The 17,146-nt window shown below is 43.8% G+C and overlaps 1 protein-coding gene across 1 annotated transcript in view; it reads left to right on the top strand.

Annotated features, from left to right (window-relative positions):
• LRRK1 (leucine rich repeat kinase 1) overlaps positions 1-17,146 on the top strand; it is a 244,638-nt gene that overhangs the window by 125,870 nt on the left and 101,622 nt on the right. The window contains exons 6-10 of the mRNA XM_063925660.1: positions 4,281-4,423; positions 8,691-8,917; positions 9,025-9,149; positions 12,741-12,904; positions 13,059-13,196. Of these exons, the coding sequence (XP_063781730.1) occupies positions 4,281-4,423; positions 8,691-8,917; positions 9,025-9,149; positions 12,741-12,904; positions 13,059-13,196 (797 nt within the window). The remainder of the gene's footprint in view (positions 1-4,280; positions 4,424-8,690; positions 8,918-9,024; positions 9,150-12,740; positions 12,905-13,058; positions 13,197-17,146) is intronic.

Genomic DNA, 17,146 nt, shown 5'->3' with positions numbered 1-17,146 from the left:
TACCCTTTCCCGCCAGAAGTTAGGGCGCGTTGGGAAACACCCCTTAGGGTGGATAAGGCGCTCACACGCTTATCAAAACAAGTGGCGGTACCGTCTATAGATAGGGCCGTCCTCAAGGACCAGCTGACAGGAGGCTGGAAAATATCATAAAAAGTATACACACACATACTGGTGTTATACTGCGACCAGCGATCGCCTCAGCCTGGATGTGCAGAGCTGAGGTGGCTTGGTCGGATTCCCTGACTAAAAATATTGATACCCTTGACAGGGACAGTATTTTATTGACTATAGAGCATTTAAAGGATGCATTTCTATATATGCGAGATGCACAGAGGGATATTTGCACTCTGGCATCAAGAGTAAATGCGATGTCCATATCTGCCAGAAGATGTTATGGACACGACAGTGGTCAGGTGATGCAGATTCCAAACGGCACAAAGGTGTATTGCCGTATAAAGGAAGAGGAGTTATTTGGGGTCGGTCCATGGGACCTGGTGGCCACGGCAACTGCTGGAAAATCCGCCGTTTTTACCCTAAGTCACATCTCTGCAGAAAAAGACACCGTCTTTTCAGCCTCAGTCCTTTCGTCCCTATAAGATCATATCTGCCCAGGGATAGAGGAAAGGGAAGAAGACTGCAGCAGGCAGCCCATTCCCAGGAACAGAAGCGTTCCACCGCTTCTGACAAGTTCTCAGCATGGCGCTGAGACCGTACAGGACCCCTGGATCCTACAAGTAGTATCCCAGGGGTACAGATTGGAATGTCGAGACGTTTCCCCTTCGCAGGCTCCTGAAGTCTGCTTTACCAAGGTCTCCCTCCGACAAGGAGGCAGTATGGGAAAAAATTCACAAGCTGTATTCCCAGCAGGTGATAATTAAATTACCCCTCCTACTACAAGAAAAGGGGTATTATTCCACACTATATTGTGGTACTGAAGCCAGAAGGCTAGGTGAGACTTATTCTAAAAAAAATTTTTTGAACACTTACAAAGGTTCAAATCAAGATGGAGTCACTCAGAGCAGTGATAACGAACCAGGAAGAAGGGGACTATATAGTGTCCCGGGACATCAGGGATGCTTACCTCTATGTCCCAAATTTGCCCTTCTCACTAAGGGTACCTCAGGTTCGTGGTGCAGAACTGTCACTATCAGTTTCAGACGCTGCCGTTTGGATTGTCCACGGCACCCCGGGTCTTTACCAAGGTAATGGCCGAAATGATGATTCTTCTTCGAAGAAAAGGCGTCTTAATTATCCCTTACTTGGACGATCTCCTGATAAGGGCATAGTCCAGGGAACAGTTGGAGGTCGGAGTAGCACTATCTCGGATACTGCTACAACAGCACGGGTGGATTCTAAATATTCCAAAATCGCAGCTGATCCCGACGACACGTCTGCTGTGCCTAGGGATGATTCTGGACACAGTCCAGAAAAAGGTGTTTCTCCCGGAAGAGAAAGCCAGGGAGTTATCCGAGCTAGTCAGGAACCTCCTAAAAACAGTGCATCATTGCACAAGGGTCCTGGTAAAAATGGTGGCTTCCTACGAAGCAATTCCATTCGGCAGATTTCACGCAAGAACTTTTCAGTGGGATCTGCTGGACAAATGGTCCGGATCGCATCTTCAGATGCATCAGCGGATAACCCTATATCCAAGGACAAGGGTGTCTCTCCTGTGGTGGTTATAGAGTGCTCATCTTCTAGAGGGCCGCAGATTCGGCATTCAGGATTGGATGCTGGTGACCACGGAGCCCAGCCCGAGAGGCTGGGGAGCAGTCACACAAGGAAAAAATTTCCAGGGAGTGTGATCAAGTCTGGAGACTTTTCTCCACATAAATATACTGGAGCTAAGGGTAAATTTATAATGCTCTAAGCTTAGCAAGACCTCTGCTTCAAGGTCAGCCGGTATTGATCCAGTGGGAAAAACATCACGGCAGTCGCCCACGTAAACAGACAGGGCGACACAAGAAGCAGGAGGGCAATGGCAAAAACTGCAAGGACTTTTCGCTGGGCGGAAAATCATGTGATAGCACTGTCAGCAGTGTTTCATCCCGGGAATGGAAACTGGGAAGCAGACTTCCTCAGCAGGCACGACCTCCACCCGGGAGGGTGGAAACTTCATCGGGAAGTTTTTTCCACATGATTGTAAACCGTTGGGAAATACCAAAGGTGGACATGATGGCGTCCCGTCTGAACAAAAAACGGGACAGGTATTGCGCCAGGTCAAGAGACCCTCAGGCAATAGCTGTGGACGTTCTGGTAACACCGTGGGTGTACCAGTCGGTGTATGTGTTCCCTCCTCTGCTTCTCATACCTAAGGTGCTGAGAATTATAAGACGTAGAGGAGTAAGAACTATACTCATGGCTCCGGATTGGCCAAGAAGGACTTGGTACCCGGAACTTCAAGAGATGCTTACAGAGGTCTTATGGCCTCTGCCGCTAAGAAGGGACTTGCTTCAGCAAGTACCATGTCTGTTCCAAGACTTACCGCAGCTGCGTTTGTCGGCATGGCGGTGGAAAGCCGGATCCTAAGGGAAAAAGGCATTCCGGAAGAGGTCATTCCTACCCTGGTCAAAGCCAGAAAGGAGGTGACCGCACAACATTATCACCACATGTGGCGAAAATATGTTGCGTGGTGTGAGGCCGGGAAGGCCCCACAAAGAAATTTCAACTCGGTCGTTTCCTGCATTTCCTGCAAACAGGAGTGTCTATGGGCCTCAAATTGGGGTCCATTAAGGTTCAAATTTCGGCCCTGTCGATTTTCTTCCAGAAAGAATTGGCTTCAGTTCCTGAAGTCCAGAAGTTTGTCAAGGGAGTATTGCATATACAACCCCCTTTTGTGCCTCCAGTGGCACTGTGGGATCTCAACGTAGTTCTGGGATTCCTCAAATCACATTGGTTTAAAACCAGTCAAATCTGTGGATTTGAAGCATCTCACATGAAAAGTGACCATGCTCTTGGCCCTGGCCTGGACCAGGCGAGTGTCAAATTGGTGGTTTTTTCTCAAAAAATCCCATATCTGTTTGTCCATTCGGACAGGGCAGAGCTGCGGACTCGTCCCCAGTTCTCTCCCTAAGGTGGTGTCAGTGTTTCACCTGAACCAGCTTATTGTGGTGCCTTGCACCTACTAGGGACTTGGAGGACTCCAAGTTGCTAGATGTTGTCAGGGCCCTGAAAATATGTTCCAGGACGGCTGGAGTCAGGAAAACTGACTTGCTGTTATCCTGTATGCACCCAACAAACTGGGTGCTCTTGCTTCTAAGCAGACTATTGCTAGTTGGATGTGTAATACAATTCAGCTTGCACATTCTGTGGCAGGCCTGCCACAGCCAAAATATGTAAATGCCCATTCCACAAGGAAGGTGGGCTCATCTTGGGCGGCTGCCCGAGGGGTCTCGGCTTTACAACTTTGCCGAGCAGCTACTTGGTCAGGGGCAAACACGTTTGCTAAATTCTACAAATTTGATACCCTGGCTAAGGAGGACCTGGAGTTCTCTCATTCGGTGCTGCAGAGTCATCCGCACTCTCCCGCCCGTTTGGGAGCTTTGGTATAATCTCCATGGTCCTTTCAGGAACCCCAGCATCCACTAGGACGATAGAGAAAATAAGAATTTACTTACCGATAATTCTATTTCTCGGAGTCCGTAGTGGATGCTGGGCGCCCATCCCAAGTGCGGATTATCTGCAATACTTGTACATAGTTACAAAAATCGGGTTATTATTGTTGTGAGCCATCTTTTCAGAGGCTCCGCTGTTATCATACTGTTAACTGGGTTTAGATCACAAGTTGTACGGTGTGATTGGTGTGGCTGGTATGAGTCTTACCCGGGATTCAAAATTCCTCCCTTATTGTGTACGCTCGTCCGGGCACAGTACCTAACTGGCTTGGAGGAGGGTCATAGGGGGAGGAGCCAGTGCACACCACCTGATCGGAAAGCTTTACTTTTGTGCCCTGTCTCCTGCGGAGCCGCTATTCCCCATGGTCCTTTCAGGAACCCCAGCATCCACTACGGACTCCGAGAAATAGAATTATCGGTAAGTAAATTCTTATTTTATGTTTACCCCTTGTATGTTGCAGCAGAAACTTTATGGCACCTTTATAAATAAAAGATAAAAATGTTAATAATATACATGTAGCATAACAAAGCAGTAAATGTACCACTGTCTGAGTTGGTTGTGGCTGCAGTTTGACAAGTAGTGAGATTTCCTGTGCCCTCTCTTTGGTACATGTACACCTCTTGTTGTTGCTGATAGGAATAACTCTGTTTGCTTGGTCCTTATGTCAGGGCATGAAGACATTGCAGAGTTCTTGTTGCAGAACGGAGCTGGTTTCTGTTCCTACATATTGCTAGACAGCCCAGATCTGACCAAGAAACTGCTGAGGAAGAGAAGTCTTGCTGAGAGCATGGTAAATTGGGACCAGACACCGGTAAGCTTGCTGTATAAAAAAGAACATTTATTGTTACTTAATATTTCTTCTGTTTAGTGTGTAGGAGTTTAACATTTTTATTTTTTTTAACCTTTTTAAATAAGGCTAAAGCAATCAGAAGCTTTTTTTTAAATTAAAATGTATAACTGAGGTGTAATATTAACACACATAGAATGTGATGGCAGATAGGAACCACTAGTTTGCCCTAAACACATGCACGCACTTATGATGCTTTTACATCGCAAACCCTGCTTTTGAAATGGTTCTTTAAATGGTTCTTAAAACGGGTCTGAGCAGTTAAACCCCCTTCACATCACATGTTGTAACTGGTATATTACCGTTTCATTACCGTTTTGGTACCTTTCACACTGAACCCGTTTCTCCCATAGAAAACAGTGGTTGTCATTTTAAATGGACTTTTCTGGCCCACACATTATTAATAATTATTAATTAATTATTAATAATTTGGCTAGTCGTACGATGGAACCCAGCAGCTTCAAGCATCTTTACCATGTTTTTGTAGATTACTGCATCCTTCACTGTCCCAGTGATTTGTCTAGCAATTTCTTCATCCCCTCTCATCCTAAGCAGCTCCATAACCTCCTCATCACTCCAATTTGCCATTTTAAACTGTATTCTGTATAAAAAAAATGCTTCTTCACTATCATGTGTTTCCTCCAGTTTATTTCCTGCTTTTGCCTGGTGACATCACGCATGGAGACAGCCTATCACCTTCTGTGGTTTGGAAATACCGTTTCAGAGCCTTTCACATTGCACAATGAAACGGGTCTGAACCGTGTAGGACCCTGCTTTTTAACCGTTTTAAAATACCAGTAATCTGTAACCAGTAAATTCAAAGTGGCCCTTTCACACCGCAGCTAGAACCGTTTTGGAAGGCTTAAAAAACGGCAATTTACCGGGTTATAGATGCGGTGTGAAAGGGGTATTACACACTAGGATTAATTTTAAAATACCAGTATATTTTTGGATTGTGAGAGGAAACCGGAGTACCCAGAGGAAACCCACGCAGGCACGGGGAGAATATACAAATGCCACACAGTTAGGGCAATGTTGGGAATCGAACCCATGACCTTAGCTGTGAGACAGGAATGTTAACCATTATTCCATCCATGCTGTCCTACATTATTGCCGGTCTTGGTAGAACTGTCATACCCAACTATGGTGTTTTTTATATTTTGGCTTTCTTTTACTTATGACTTTTTTATAATTCAGATGGTTTTTAAAATGCAATCACTATTTAGAATCTAAATATCAATGCTACTATCTGTATTTGCTGGTTTTACTAGCCTCACTAAGGCTAGTAAAATACAACATTTAAAACCTAAATGTTTAAAACAAGCACCTTAAATTACTAAGTGCAAATAAATATTGACCTGTGCTGCCTTTCCTTACTCCCCTAATACCATACTTGCCTACCTTTAAAGAGGAGACGCTGCTTTCTAGTGTGGAGAGGCAGGGCGCACTGCACATAACTAGGCTCTGCTCCCAAAATGCTGTGATTTGCGGGTCAGCGGGGAGGGACGGGGGGCTTACTGATGCAAATTTGCTAAATTTCATCCCCGCCCCCTTCATATGGCACCACAATTCCCTGCATGATCTCCTCATCCTGCCCGATTCACTAGGAAGCAGATGGGAAGCAGGAGATCTGGCCACTCTTCTTTGGGTGCGGGGGGACTGCCCGAAAAATCATGAGTGTCCTGGCACTTGCAGGAGACTGGGCAAGTATGCCTAATACCTAGCACACCCTTACCCACCTTTATGTCTGCCATCCTCCTTTTACACCCTTTATCCTTTCCTTATGTACACACTTCTCCCATATACACTGGCATTTAGACCAATAGCTCAGTATATTGTACTTACAATATCTCCATGCTGTAATCCTAACCCTGACCAGATTATTTCCTCCATTTCCACCCTCCCCAATCCATTACCTAGGACTCCAAGGCACATACTACCTGTTTGGTGGGCCAGTTTAGTGACTGGAGTTATAGCACAGATATATGTTGACAGGGCTTATGCACAGTACATATTCTGATCATTAAGTAAGTGACCATCTTTATATGTAAGAAGCACTTCCATGTCATCATGGTCTGAATGTCAACATTCAAAGTCAACAGTTGCTATGTCGGCATTCACTATGTCAACACTGGCATTATGTTGATGTGTTCAACATGTTACCATTGCATATGTCAACTATTGCAATAGAATGTAACCTTAACCGTAGCCTAACCCTAACTGTAATCGCAGCCTAACCCTATTGCTGTCATGTCGACATGAATGAAGTTGTCAACATTTTGAATGTTCATTTTCTGAACCATTCAAGAATACAGTGTGAACGTCGTATGACTACATGCTGTTTCATTTCTCACACCATTATGGGGCAGAATTAATTGAATGTGAGCTGTTTGCAGCTTCATAGTCTATGAGCAGAATCTGCCTTTAACGAACAGGAGATTCCAGGATCCATTGCAGCTGCTGCTGCACATAATTAAATCTGCTATATATGTCCTCTTAAATTATTTGGTCAGCATCCTGCCATCACCTAATGGTTATTCATGTGTTTCAAGTACTTATCTGCACCAGTTTAATAGACTATTGTTGTTTTATTTATTTGCTTTATTTGTTATTCTCTACCAGTGAACCCTACACTTCTTATGTTCATAGCTTTAACTCTTTTTAAAAATTATGTGTAACCAGGGCTGCCGTCAAAAATTGTGGGGCCCGAGACTGACAAAGTAGGTAGGTCCCCCCTCCCCCAATGGACTCGCGCCCATTATGCTCCCCCCCCCCCCCTCCCCCCATAATTACATTTCCCTCGGTCCTAACCATGATGGCGGCCTTTCATATAACCTTACCAAATCATTGTGTGTTTATGTTCTAACGGTGGACCCAATTTAATTGTCTCAGATTTGCAGCAGGTGCTGATGTTTCAGTGATTTTCAGCAGGATTTAAAGCAGCATTGTGGAAAAAAAAAAAAAGCAATTGGTTTTGCTTTTTAAAGAAATTGCTGCTTTAAGTCCTGTAGAAAATCACTTAAAGATCGGCAAATCGGTGGCCAATACATTTTGGCCTATTGTGGTTTAAAATTATTTATTCATGCTATTTCTTGATATCTCTTGTACCTCTTTTCACCACCAACCTCTTGAACTCTAGGACCAAACTCTTAACTATTCCACTCCCTACCTCAGCCTAACCTCTGTGATGTACACTTTTACCCCTTAGACCGTGTTTTTTCCCTCTTCCCATAAATAAAGGCTTGTTTTGACCATGCAAACCAGCCTTTTTACAACACTCTCAACCATCTACCCCTTCCCTACTTTTTACACTTTTACATTTTAATGTGCTGACGGTAGTCCACCTTATGCTACTAGCTTCCCCATACTCCCACCTAATATCTCTTATTATGGGTTCTTCCGACAAGTCACCTACGTGGCCTTCGTGATGGTACACCTAATATTGCTCAGCACTGGAGTTACGGGTTTTATTCTAAGAAGGCTTTTATCTGTGTGGAGTTTGCATGTTCTCTCCGTGCTTGGTCTGGTTTCTTCCTGGTGCAGTAAAGGAAAGTCCCAAGCATCTTATAGAATGTTCCTGACTTCTTAGCCTGATTGTCCTCACTGCATCTTGTTGCACTTCTTCTATCTGTAGACAATGGATTTTGAGATTTCCCAATGTAGCAAGCTGAACTGTCACAATGTGCCTTCTGTTATAGTGAACTAATACAGAACAAGGCTCTTAATAATAATCTCCAACATGTAGCAATGCTGATGTCAATAGCACAGATGCCGTTGTATTGTATCAATTGCTCTATTGAGTGCAGAAACTTTTAAATATACAAACAACACAGATCAAATTTGCCTTTGTGTAGTAGTTATAAATGGACAGTATGTGAAATGGTAATTATTCTGAAGGATATTTTAGGTTTCTTTTACACAAAAGTAAAATTATATATGATTTGTTTATTTATTTTATTTGTTTTCTTAAAGTGAAAAAAAACCCATCTAAAATTAAGCTTTTCTGCATACAAGGTTTAACTGTTTTGCAGTCTAACAACATCTACAGAAAGTAGAAATCATACAGTAGTTATTAATTGCGGGATGGGAATAGTTTTTTGTTTTTTTTTCCATTTTTGTGTTGAATTCTAGTTCCAAGAAATGAAATGAATGTTATGTATTATTGTGCATTACTGTACCTCTCATCCATGTTGATTAATGACACAGTGATGTATGTGATCTCTTCCTGCAGAGTGTCTCTGTACAGTGGTCCAGCCTTCATTTGCCATGGATAGATCTCGATTGGTTTATAGACATTTCCTGCCAGATAAGAGAACTGGACATTTCCTCGAATTGCCTTACCTCCCTCCCGTCTGTCATTCCATGGGGACTTCTCAACCTGCAAACGTTAAATCTGAGTAATAACCAGCTATGCGACCTTCCCAGTGTGCAAAGCTCTGATGAAATCATCTGCTCCAGGTCAGCTTGCCAATGGTGTAGTGGAGATGACGCGTTTACTGTATTTCATTTTCAACCTCGTGGGTAGCTTTTCTGCATTGAGACCTATTTCCCATGCTTGTCCTTAGATTGCTAGAGGTTGATGTCTCTAATAACAAGCTGATGTGTCTTCCCCCTGGATTTCTTCACCTGAGTCGACTTCAGAAGCTCTCTGCAGCCAATAACTACTTGGGGAATCTGTTTAAAGAAGATGGTACGTGCCGCTTCTACATGGTGCTTAGTCTGCCTACAGAACTTTTATAGAGCTATATTGTTCAAATTGGATGTGTACCTTCAAATAGCTGGAATTTATTGGGGTAAATGTAATAGATGCAGCCCAGCGTCTGTAGTACACTGTGAGTGGTGTATCGTTGCATCTGCGATGCAAATTAGACACAGAATGTAAAGAATACTACAGTATTCTTCTCAGAGCATTTTGGTTGCATCGGCTGTCTTGCGCCGTATGATTTAAGAAAATGACCTTAAGGCGTGACACAAAACTCTTTTTTGGATCCAATTGTATTCAAAGAGGAGAGCATGTGTCTGACTGTATAACTACATAGCTTCAGCATACGGCTGGAGGCCTGAGAGATAAAACGATGTATTTAGTAAAAGGTGACGGGTGCTTTGTAACACAATAGTCCCCTGATGAGGGGAAACCTTTTATGCTGCAGTCAAAACGGTGGAGGCTAGCACTGCAGTACAGATGCGCCCTCATACACCTAGCCTCAATATGCCAATGTGGCAGGAGAAGCCTGGCACCAGTGAGTCGCACCAAGTGGTGTAGCATCTTTTTTTGTGAATGTGTCCCTTAATCGCAATGCAATGTGAAAAACCAGCTTCATGAGACTGCACTGATTAATTTGATATGTAATACTATATACAAGAGCACAACGGAACTGGGTGTAAAAAAAAGCCACGACTACTTAATTTTAACACTTCATATACAGATTTATACGTAGTCTCACACACAGATATACAAGTTTAACGTTTCAAATTAATGAGTGCAGTCTCATGAAGCAGTTTTATCGCATCACTTGCGTCTAGATGGGCCAAGTGGTTCTTATTTGCCATGAAATTCTATGGGCAGTATCCAGTTATCTGCAAAAAATTACCGGGTGCGAAAAACTGCCTTTTTTTTTTTGTTTGCAATGTTTCCTGATATTTCAGGCAAACCTTTTAGGACGTCTGGAAAAAAAAAGGTGAAACCAGTTCTTATTGGGGATTATTTCCCTGATAAGACGTGCCTCACGCTGGCTTTTAGGGGACTGTAGGATTAGCTGGATACCCCCTATTTTTCTATGATTACGGTACACATGCACGCAAAAAAGATGCTAGTGGAGCTGGATGATAGACATTTACAAGTTCGACAGGGTCAAAAGGTCAACTGGGTCCAAGGGTTCACGGTGAACCCTGTGTAGTCTTGAAAGCTTGAACTCTAAACCTTCTCAGCAAGTTAACCAGAACCATTTAGTTGTCTCTAAATAACAAAAAAAAAAAATTACTGAGCAAGTTATTGCAAATAATGAGTGTTGTCTTTTTAGTTATTTGTTCAGGGGCTTGTTCAAATCACTTGAAGTTTTAATTTTAATATACAGGGTCTGTCCGGAAAGTAATGAGACTTTGGGCTTAATTCAGACCTGATCAGCAGCAAATTTGTTCTCTAATGGGCAAAACCATGGGGGTAATTCCAAGTTGACCGCAGCAGGAAATTTTTTAGCAGTTGGGCAAAACCATGTGCACTGCTGGGGGGGTGGGGGGGGGGGCAGATATAACATTTGCAGAGAGAGTTAGATTTGGGTGGGTTATTTTGTTTCTGTGCAGGGTAAATACTGGCTGCTTTATTTTTACACTGCAATTTAGATTGCAGATTGAACACACCCCACCCAAATCTATCTCTCTCTGCACATGTTATTTCTGCCTCCCCTGCAGTGCACATGGTTTTGCCCAACTGCTAACAAAGTTCCTGCTGCGATCAACTCAGAATTACCCCCCATGTGCACTGCAGGGGGGGGGGGGGAGATATAACATGTGCAGAGTTAGATTTGGGTGGGGTGTGTTCAAACTGAAATCTAAATTGCTCTCTCTGCACATGTTATATCTGCCCCACCTGCACTGCACATGGTTTTGCCCATTAGAGAACAAATTTGCTGCTGCGATCAGGTCTGAATTAGGCCCAAAGAGCATGATGTTTTGAACACTGACCGTCGTTTGAGTGTTAGAATCCAGGACGCTCATGGATTATACAGGTTCTGTGGCTGATTATAATCAGGTGAAATGCAGCCTTGAAGTCAGTACCTGTGTAATTCATGAGTGTCCAAGTTCAAAGGGAAAGTATGGTAAGCCTAGGTAAAATAGTAGATTACAGTACATTAGTGGTTCCCAAACCCATTCCTCAAGTCACCCCAACAGCCCAGGGCTTAAGGATAGCCATGCTTTATGTAAGGAGATTAGAGTAGAGGTGCCCTCTCCTGGGGTAGATGGGCACCTCCCAAAAAACAGCACACCAGTCCAGGGTTTTCATGCAATCTAGCTGTTGCTAGTTTTATTCTGCAGTATAAAACAAAATATTAAAATAAATCCTAGCCCATCTGAGCACTAACTGAACATAATAGATTCCCTCTCTGAGTGGTAGGTCCTAATGCCCGTACCACATACGGTATCCGGGCTCTAGGTCGATCACACTTAGGTCGACATACATTAGGTTGACCACTATTGGTCGACATGGTTAATAGGTCGACATGTTCTAGATCGACATGGAAAAGGTCAACATGAGTTTTTCACAATTTTTTTTATTTTTTGAACTTTTTCATACTTTACGATCTACGTGGACTACAATTGGTAATGGTAACCTGTGCCGAGCGTAGTGGTAGCGGAGCAAGGCACCTTGCCTGAAGCATGGTGAGTGAAGTGAGCCATGCGAGTGGACACGGTGCACTAATTGGGGTTCCCGGTCACTCTACGGAGAAAACTACACCCCAAAAAAGAAAAACTCATGTCGACCTTTTATTATGTCGACCTAGTTATTTTCGACCAATAGTGGTCGACCCTATGATTCACACCCAACACAAACATAGGCATATGCACAGTACTTAAAGTCAGTAAATCACAGTGTCTCACAATGAACTTGCTGCTTTTTGCCCAGGTAGCGAGCTCTGAGACAAGCCCTGACAGAACTTATAACAGCCTCCTACAGATGCAGGCCCTAATTAGCCTGCTTTCAGGCTGAAGGCCTAAAACCCCAAAATGGGCCTTGAGGATGGAGCCCTTCCTTCCATCTCACATCCACACCCCTAGGACCCGTATCCTGCTTTTACTAAAGCCCAAATGCTCATCAAGTCTGTTTAGCAAAACATACATTTTCTGGGGGTAATAGCCCAGAAACGTGGGACAAACATGTCTTCCCTTTATCAGTTTACCAGTGTTTCTATCACATTAGACACAGGTGACTTTATTAGTACCTCAGTCAGTTTGATTATACCATCAATGCACAAGCAGGGATATCCCTAAAACCTGGACTGTTGGGGTACGTAGATAGGCTGACCATACTTGCCCTTTAAACTGGGACACTCATGAATTACACAGGTTCTGGGGCTGGCTAACTTCAAGCCTGCATGTCACCTGGTTTTCATCAGCTACAGAACCTGTGTAATTCATGAGCATCCCAGTTTAAAGGGCTAATATGGTCAGCCTAACGTAGAGGACCGTATTTGGGAAACACTACTTTATATGTTCCTTGAACAGCCTCCTAACGGGGACTGTAATATGTTGCCTGTTTACAAAAAAAAAGTTTAATTCTTTTCAGGCATTAACTGGATTGGTCTGCGGAGGCTACAGGAGCTGGATGTGTCCGATAACAAAATCTCCGAGCTTCCCTCCTCTATCCTGCATTGCTTCAAATCCCTGAGGCGTTTGAATGTCTCAGGCAATAAGCTGAAAACATTCCCAGAGCCCTGGGCCTGCCCTCTGGTAAGTGCCACTGGAAGCAGTAGTAGTGCCTCTTGTGATATCATGACTTTACATACTGTATTGCTGAAAATGTACTGATGTTTTCAGTGACAAAACAATGTATTTATTTGTATTATGTCCCGCCCTCCCCAACCTCCTTTGGCTTTTGTTTCAGAAATATTGTAAAGCTTCTAAGAACTGCATTGAAATGCTCCCAGAAAACCTTTCCCTTTTCTGGAGAAATCACCTGCTGGAAGTAGACTTGTCAGACAATGCCCTGAGGGATGTCCCAAAGGATCTGTTTCAGTTGGAGGTAACAGACTCTACTGTTCACCGTGCAGGAACATTAATACAGCTCACGATGATGGCCTGTCTTGGCATTGGGCCTAATTTAGACCTGATCATAGAAGGGGGGGGGGGGGGTGTAGATATAACATGTGCAGAGAGAGTTCGATTTGGCTGGGTTGTATTGCTTCTGTGCAGCATACATACTGGCTGCTCTATTTTTACCCTGTAATTTAGGATTCAGTGGTAACTCCCCACACCCAAATCTAACACTCTCTGCACACTTCATATCTGCCCTCCCCCCCCCCCCCCCCCTTTGCAGTGCACATGGTTTTGCCCATCTGCTAACCAGTTTGCAGCTATGATCAGGTCTGAATTAGGCCCATTATGGGGTATATGTAATAGCCTGTGAGTTGCAGGCAGTTGTGGGATTTCAGTGATTTTAGCTGCTAAATTTAAAGCACCCTTTAAAAAAAAAAAAAAAGGCAGTCCCAACCTTTAGACAATTGTATCTTTAACTATAGCCTCTAAATCCTTTATACAGGTTGAGTATCCCATATCCAAATACTACGAAAATATAGAATTTTTTGAGTGAGACTGAGATCGTGAAACTCTTGTTTTCTGATGGATCAATGTACACAAACTTTGTTTAATACACAGAGTTATTAAAAATATTGTATTATATGACCTTCAGGCTGTGTGTATAAGGTATATATGAAACATGAATGATTTGTGTGAATGTATACACACTTTGTTTAATGCACAAAGTTATTAAAAATATTGGCTAAAATGACCTTCAGGCTGTGTGTATAAGGTGTATATGAAACATAAATGCATTCTGTGCTTAGACCTAGGCCCCATCACCATGATATCTCATTATGGTATGCAATTATTCCAAAATACGGAAAAATCCGATATCCAAAATACTTCTTGTCACAAGCATTTTGGATAAGGGATACTCAACCTGTATGTTTAACACATTTTACTGTACATTAAAACTATTAATTACATAGTTGTTAATTACAGTATCCAGGTTCATTGCTAAATAATGTGGTGTTTAAACATGGGGTACATAAGGTCAGAGTTCTAAAAGTTGACACAAAGAGGGCTATTCAAATGTTCGTTCTTTGGAAATAAACAGCCGACTTCTCGCACACTTCAACTCAAAGCCTTCCGGACTGCGAGCTGAAATGTGACTGCTGCATCTGGTCTGAGCAACAATTGTATAGCTGCGATAGACTCCCATTAGATTTCCACGCCTCTCAAACATTTGAATAGCCACAAAGTATAATTTTTGTAAATGCAATTTATCGCCATTCTACTTCAGTCAATGAACAACAACAACCACAAAAACCCATAGACAACCTATATGCAACAATATACACAAGATGATTGTAGCTCAGTGGTTAGTGGTAGCTGGTCAATGATCCTAAGGGTCTGTAGATATCTGTTTTGGGATTACCAACCTATCTGTTTAGGGACTGTTGTAGTTCAATGCAATTTACACCAAAAACTTTGGTGTAAATTGAGCTTGTTAAAAATATGCCATTTGCAAAATATGCGGAACTGCCGGTACATTAAGATGTCCAAAACTATATTACATAAAATGCCTATTCTTTGTTAGTTGAGTAATATTTTCACTGCAGATTCTGATCCACATATGATGGTGGGTAATGTGTTATTTTAAAATCATCACAAGCACAAATATAGTGGACTTAGGGGTCTATTTACTAAGCCTGGGATGGAGATAAAGTGGACGGAGATAAAGCACCAGCCAATCAACTCCTAACTGCCGTGTTACAGGCTGTGTTTGAAAAATGACAGTCAGAAGCTTATTGGCTGGATTGCTTAGAAATTAAGGAACACATCGCTCCGTATGTAGGGGTACCAGTGACAGTGATGCACAGTCCCACGCGTCGCTATCGCTGGCTCTAGATTTGGCATGCATGTGGTGAAATGAGCGGTCCCCCCGTCACCCCCATTCGCACAGCACACATCGTGCTGTGCTGATTGGGGGTGAGATGTGTGCTGAGCGGTCTGTGATAGGTCGCTCAGCACACATCTCCAGGAGAAATCTCCCATGTGTACCCCCATGTAGCCTGATTCATGTGTAAGAGAAATACTACTGTATACACAACATAACAATTACTTTTTAAGGAGTAAACACACATACATATAAATACAGTGAAATGTAACATACTGTATGAGGTCACAAATACCTCAAGATGTTTTTTTACAGCCACTCAAGGTAGAGGGGATATAACATGCATAATATTCTTGGGGTGTATATATATATATATATATATATATATATACCGTATATACTCGAGTATAAGTCGACCCGAATATAAGCCGAGGCACCTAATTTCACCCCAAAAAACTGGGAAAACTTATTGACTCGAGTATAAGCCTAGGGTGGGAAATGCAAGTCTAGCCGTACACAGCCCTCAGTGCCAGATATGCCCCCACATTGCCAGATATGCCCCCACATTGCCAGATATGCCCCCACATTGCCAGATATGCCCCCACAGTGCCAGATATGCCCTCATAGTGCCGGATATGCCCCCACAGTGCCAGATATGCCCCCACAGTGCCATACTGCCAGATATTCCCCCACGGTGTCAGATATACCCCCACAGTGCTACATGTGCCCCCACAGTGCCAGATATGCCCTCATACTGCCAGATTTTCCCCACGGTGCCAGATATGCCCCCACAGTGCTACACATTCCCCCACAGTGCCAGATATGCCCTCACAGTGCCAGATATACCCTCATGGTGCCAGATATGCACAGCCCCCAACCCTCCCCCACCCCCCCACTGCCGCCGCCTGTCTCTACTCACCATTGACGGGCTATGTGTAAACGAATGAAGGGGCAGCGGAATGCGGGCAGCAGCAGGCGGTGCGGGCATCGGTGGCCGGCCTTAGGTCATACAGGAAAGTCTGCAGCGGCTGAGGAGGCGGGCGGCGCGGCGGTGCTTCAGCGAGCAGGGAGAGGGAGACGGACGGCTGCAGCAGCGTCACTGATTGATGCACCAATTACAGTGCGCTGCTGCGGCTCCCGTGTCCCCCTCCCTCCTCCTCCTTCCCTCCTTCCCAGAGCTCTCTACGCTCTGCTCCGGAGCATCACTCGAGTATAAGCCGAGGGGGAACTTTTTCAGCACAAAAAATGTGCTGAAAAACTCGGCTTATACTCGAGTATATACGGTATATATATATATATATACACTGCTCAAAAAAATAAAAGGAACACTAAAATAACACATCCTAGATCTGAATGAATGAAATATTCTTATTAAATACTTTGTTCTTTACATAGTTGAATGTGCTGACAACAAAATCACACCAAAAATATCAATGGTAATCAAATTTATTAACCCATGGAGGTCTGGATTTGGAGTCACCCTCAAAATCAAAGTGGAAAAACACACTACAGGCTGATCCAACTTTGATGTAATGTCCTTAAAACAAGTCAAAATGAGGCCCAGTAGTGTGTGTTGCCTCCACGTGCCTGTATGACCTCCCTACAACATAGACAAGTGGCTCAGGTAGTGCAGCTCATCCAGGATGGCACATAAATGCGAGCTGTGGCAAGAAGGTTTGCTGTGTCTGTCAGCATAGTGTCCAGAGCATGGAGGCGCTACCAGGAGACAGGCCAGTACATCAGGAGACGTGGAGGAGGCTGTAGGAGGGCAACAACCCAGCAGCAGGAACGCTACCTCCGCCTTTGTGCAAGGAGGAACAGGAGGAACACTGCCAGAGCAATGCAAAATGACCACCAGCAAGCCACAAATGTGCATGTGTCTACTCAAACGATCAGAAACAGACTCCATGAGGGTGGTATGAGGGCCCGACGTCCACAGGTGGGGGTTGTGCTTACAGCCCAACACTGTGCAGGATGTTTGGCATTTGCCAGAGAACACCAAGATTGGCAAATTCGCCACTGGCGCCCTGTGCTCTTCACAGATGAAAGCAGGT

This window comes from Pseudophryne corroboree, chromosome 6, assembly GCF_028390025.1.
Source record: "Pseudophryne corroboree isolate aPseCor3 chromosome 6, aPseCor3.hap2, whole genome shotgun sequence".
Taxonomy (NCBI): Eukaryota; Metazoa; Chordata; class Amphibia; order Anura; family Myobatrachidae; genus Pseudophryne; species Pseudophryne corroboree.
The sequence above is the reverse complement of the archived record's forward strand: the minus strand, read 5'-3'. Positions and strand labels throughout refer to the sequence as shown.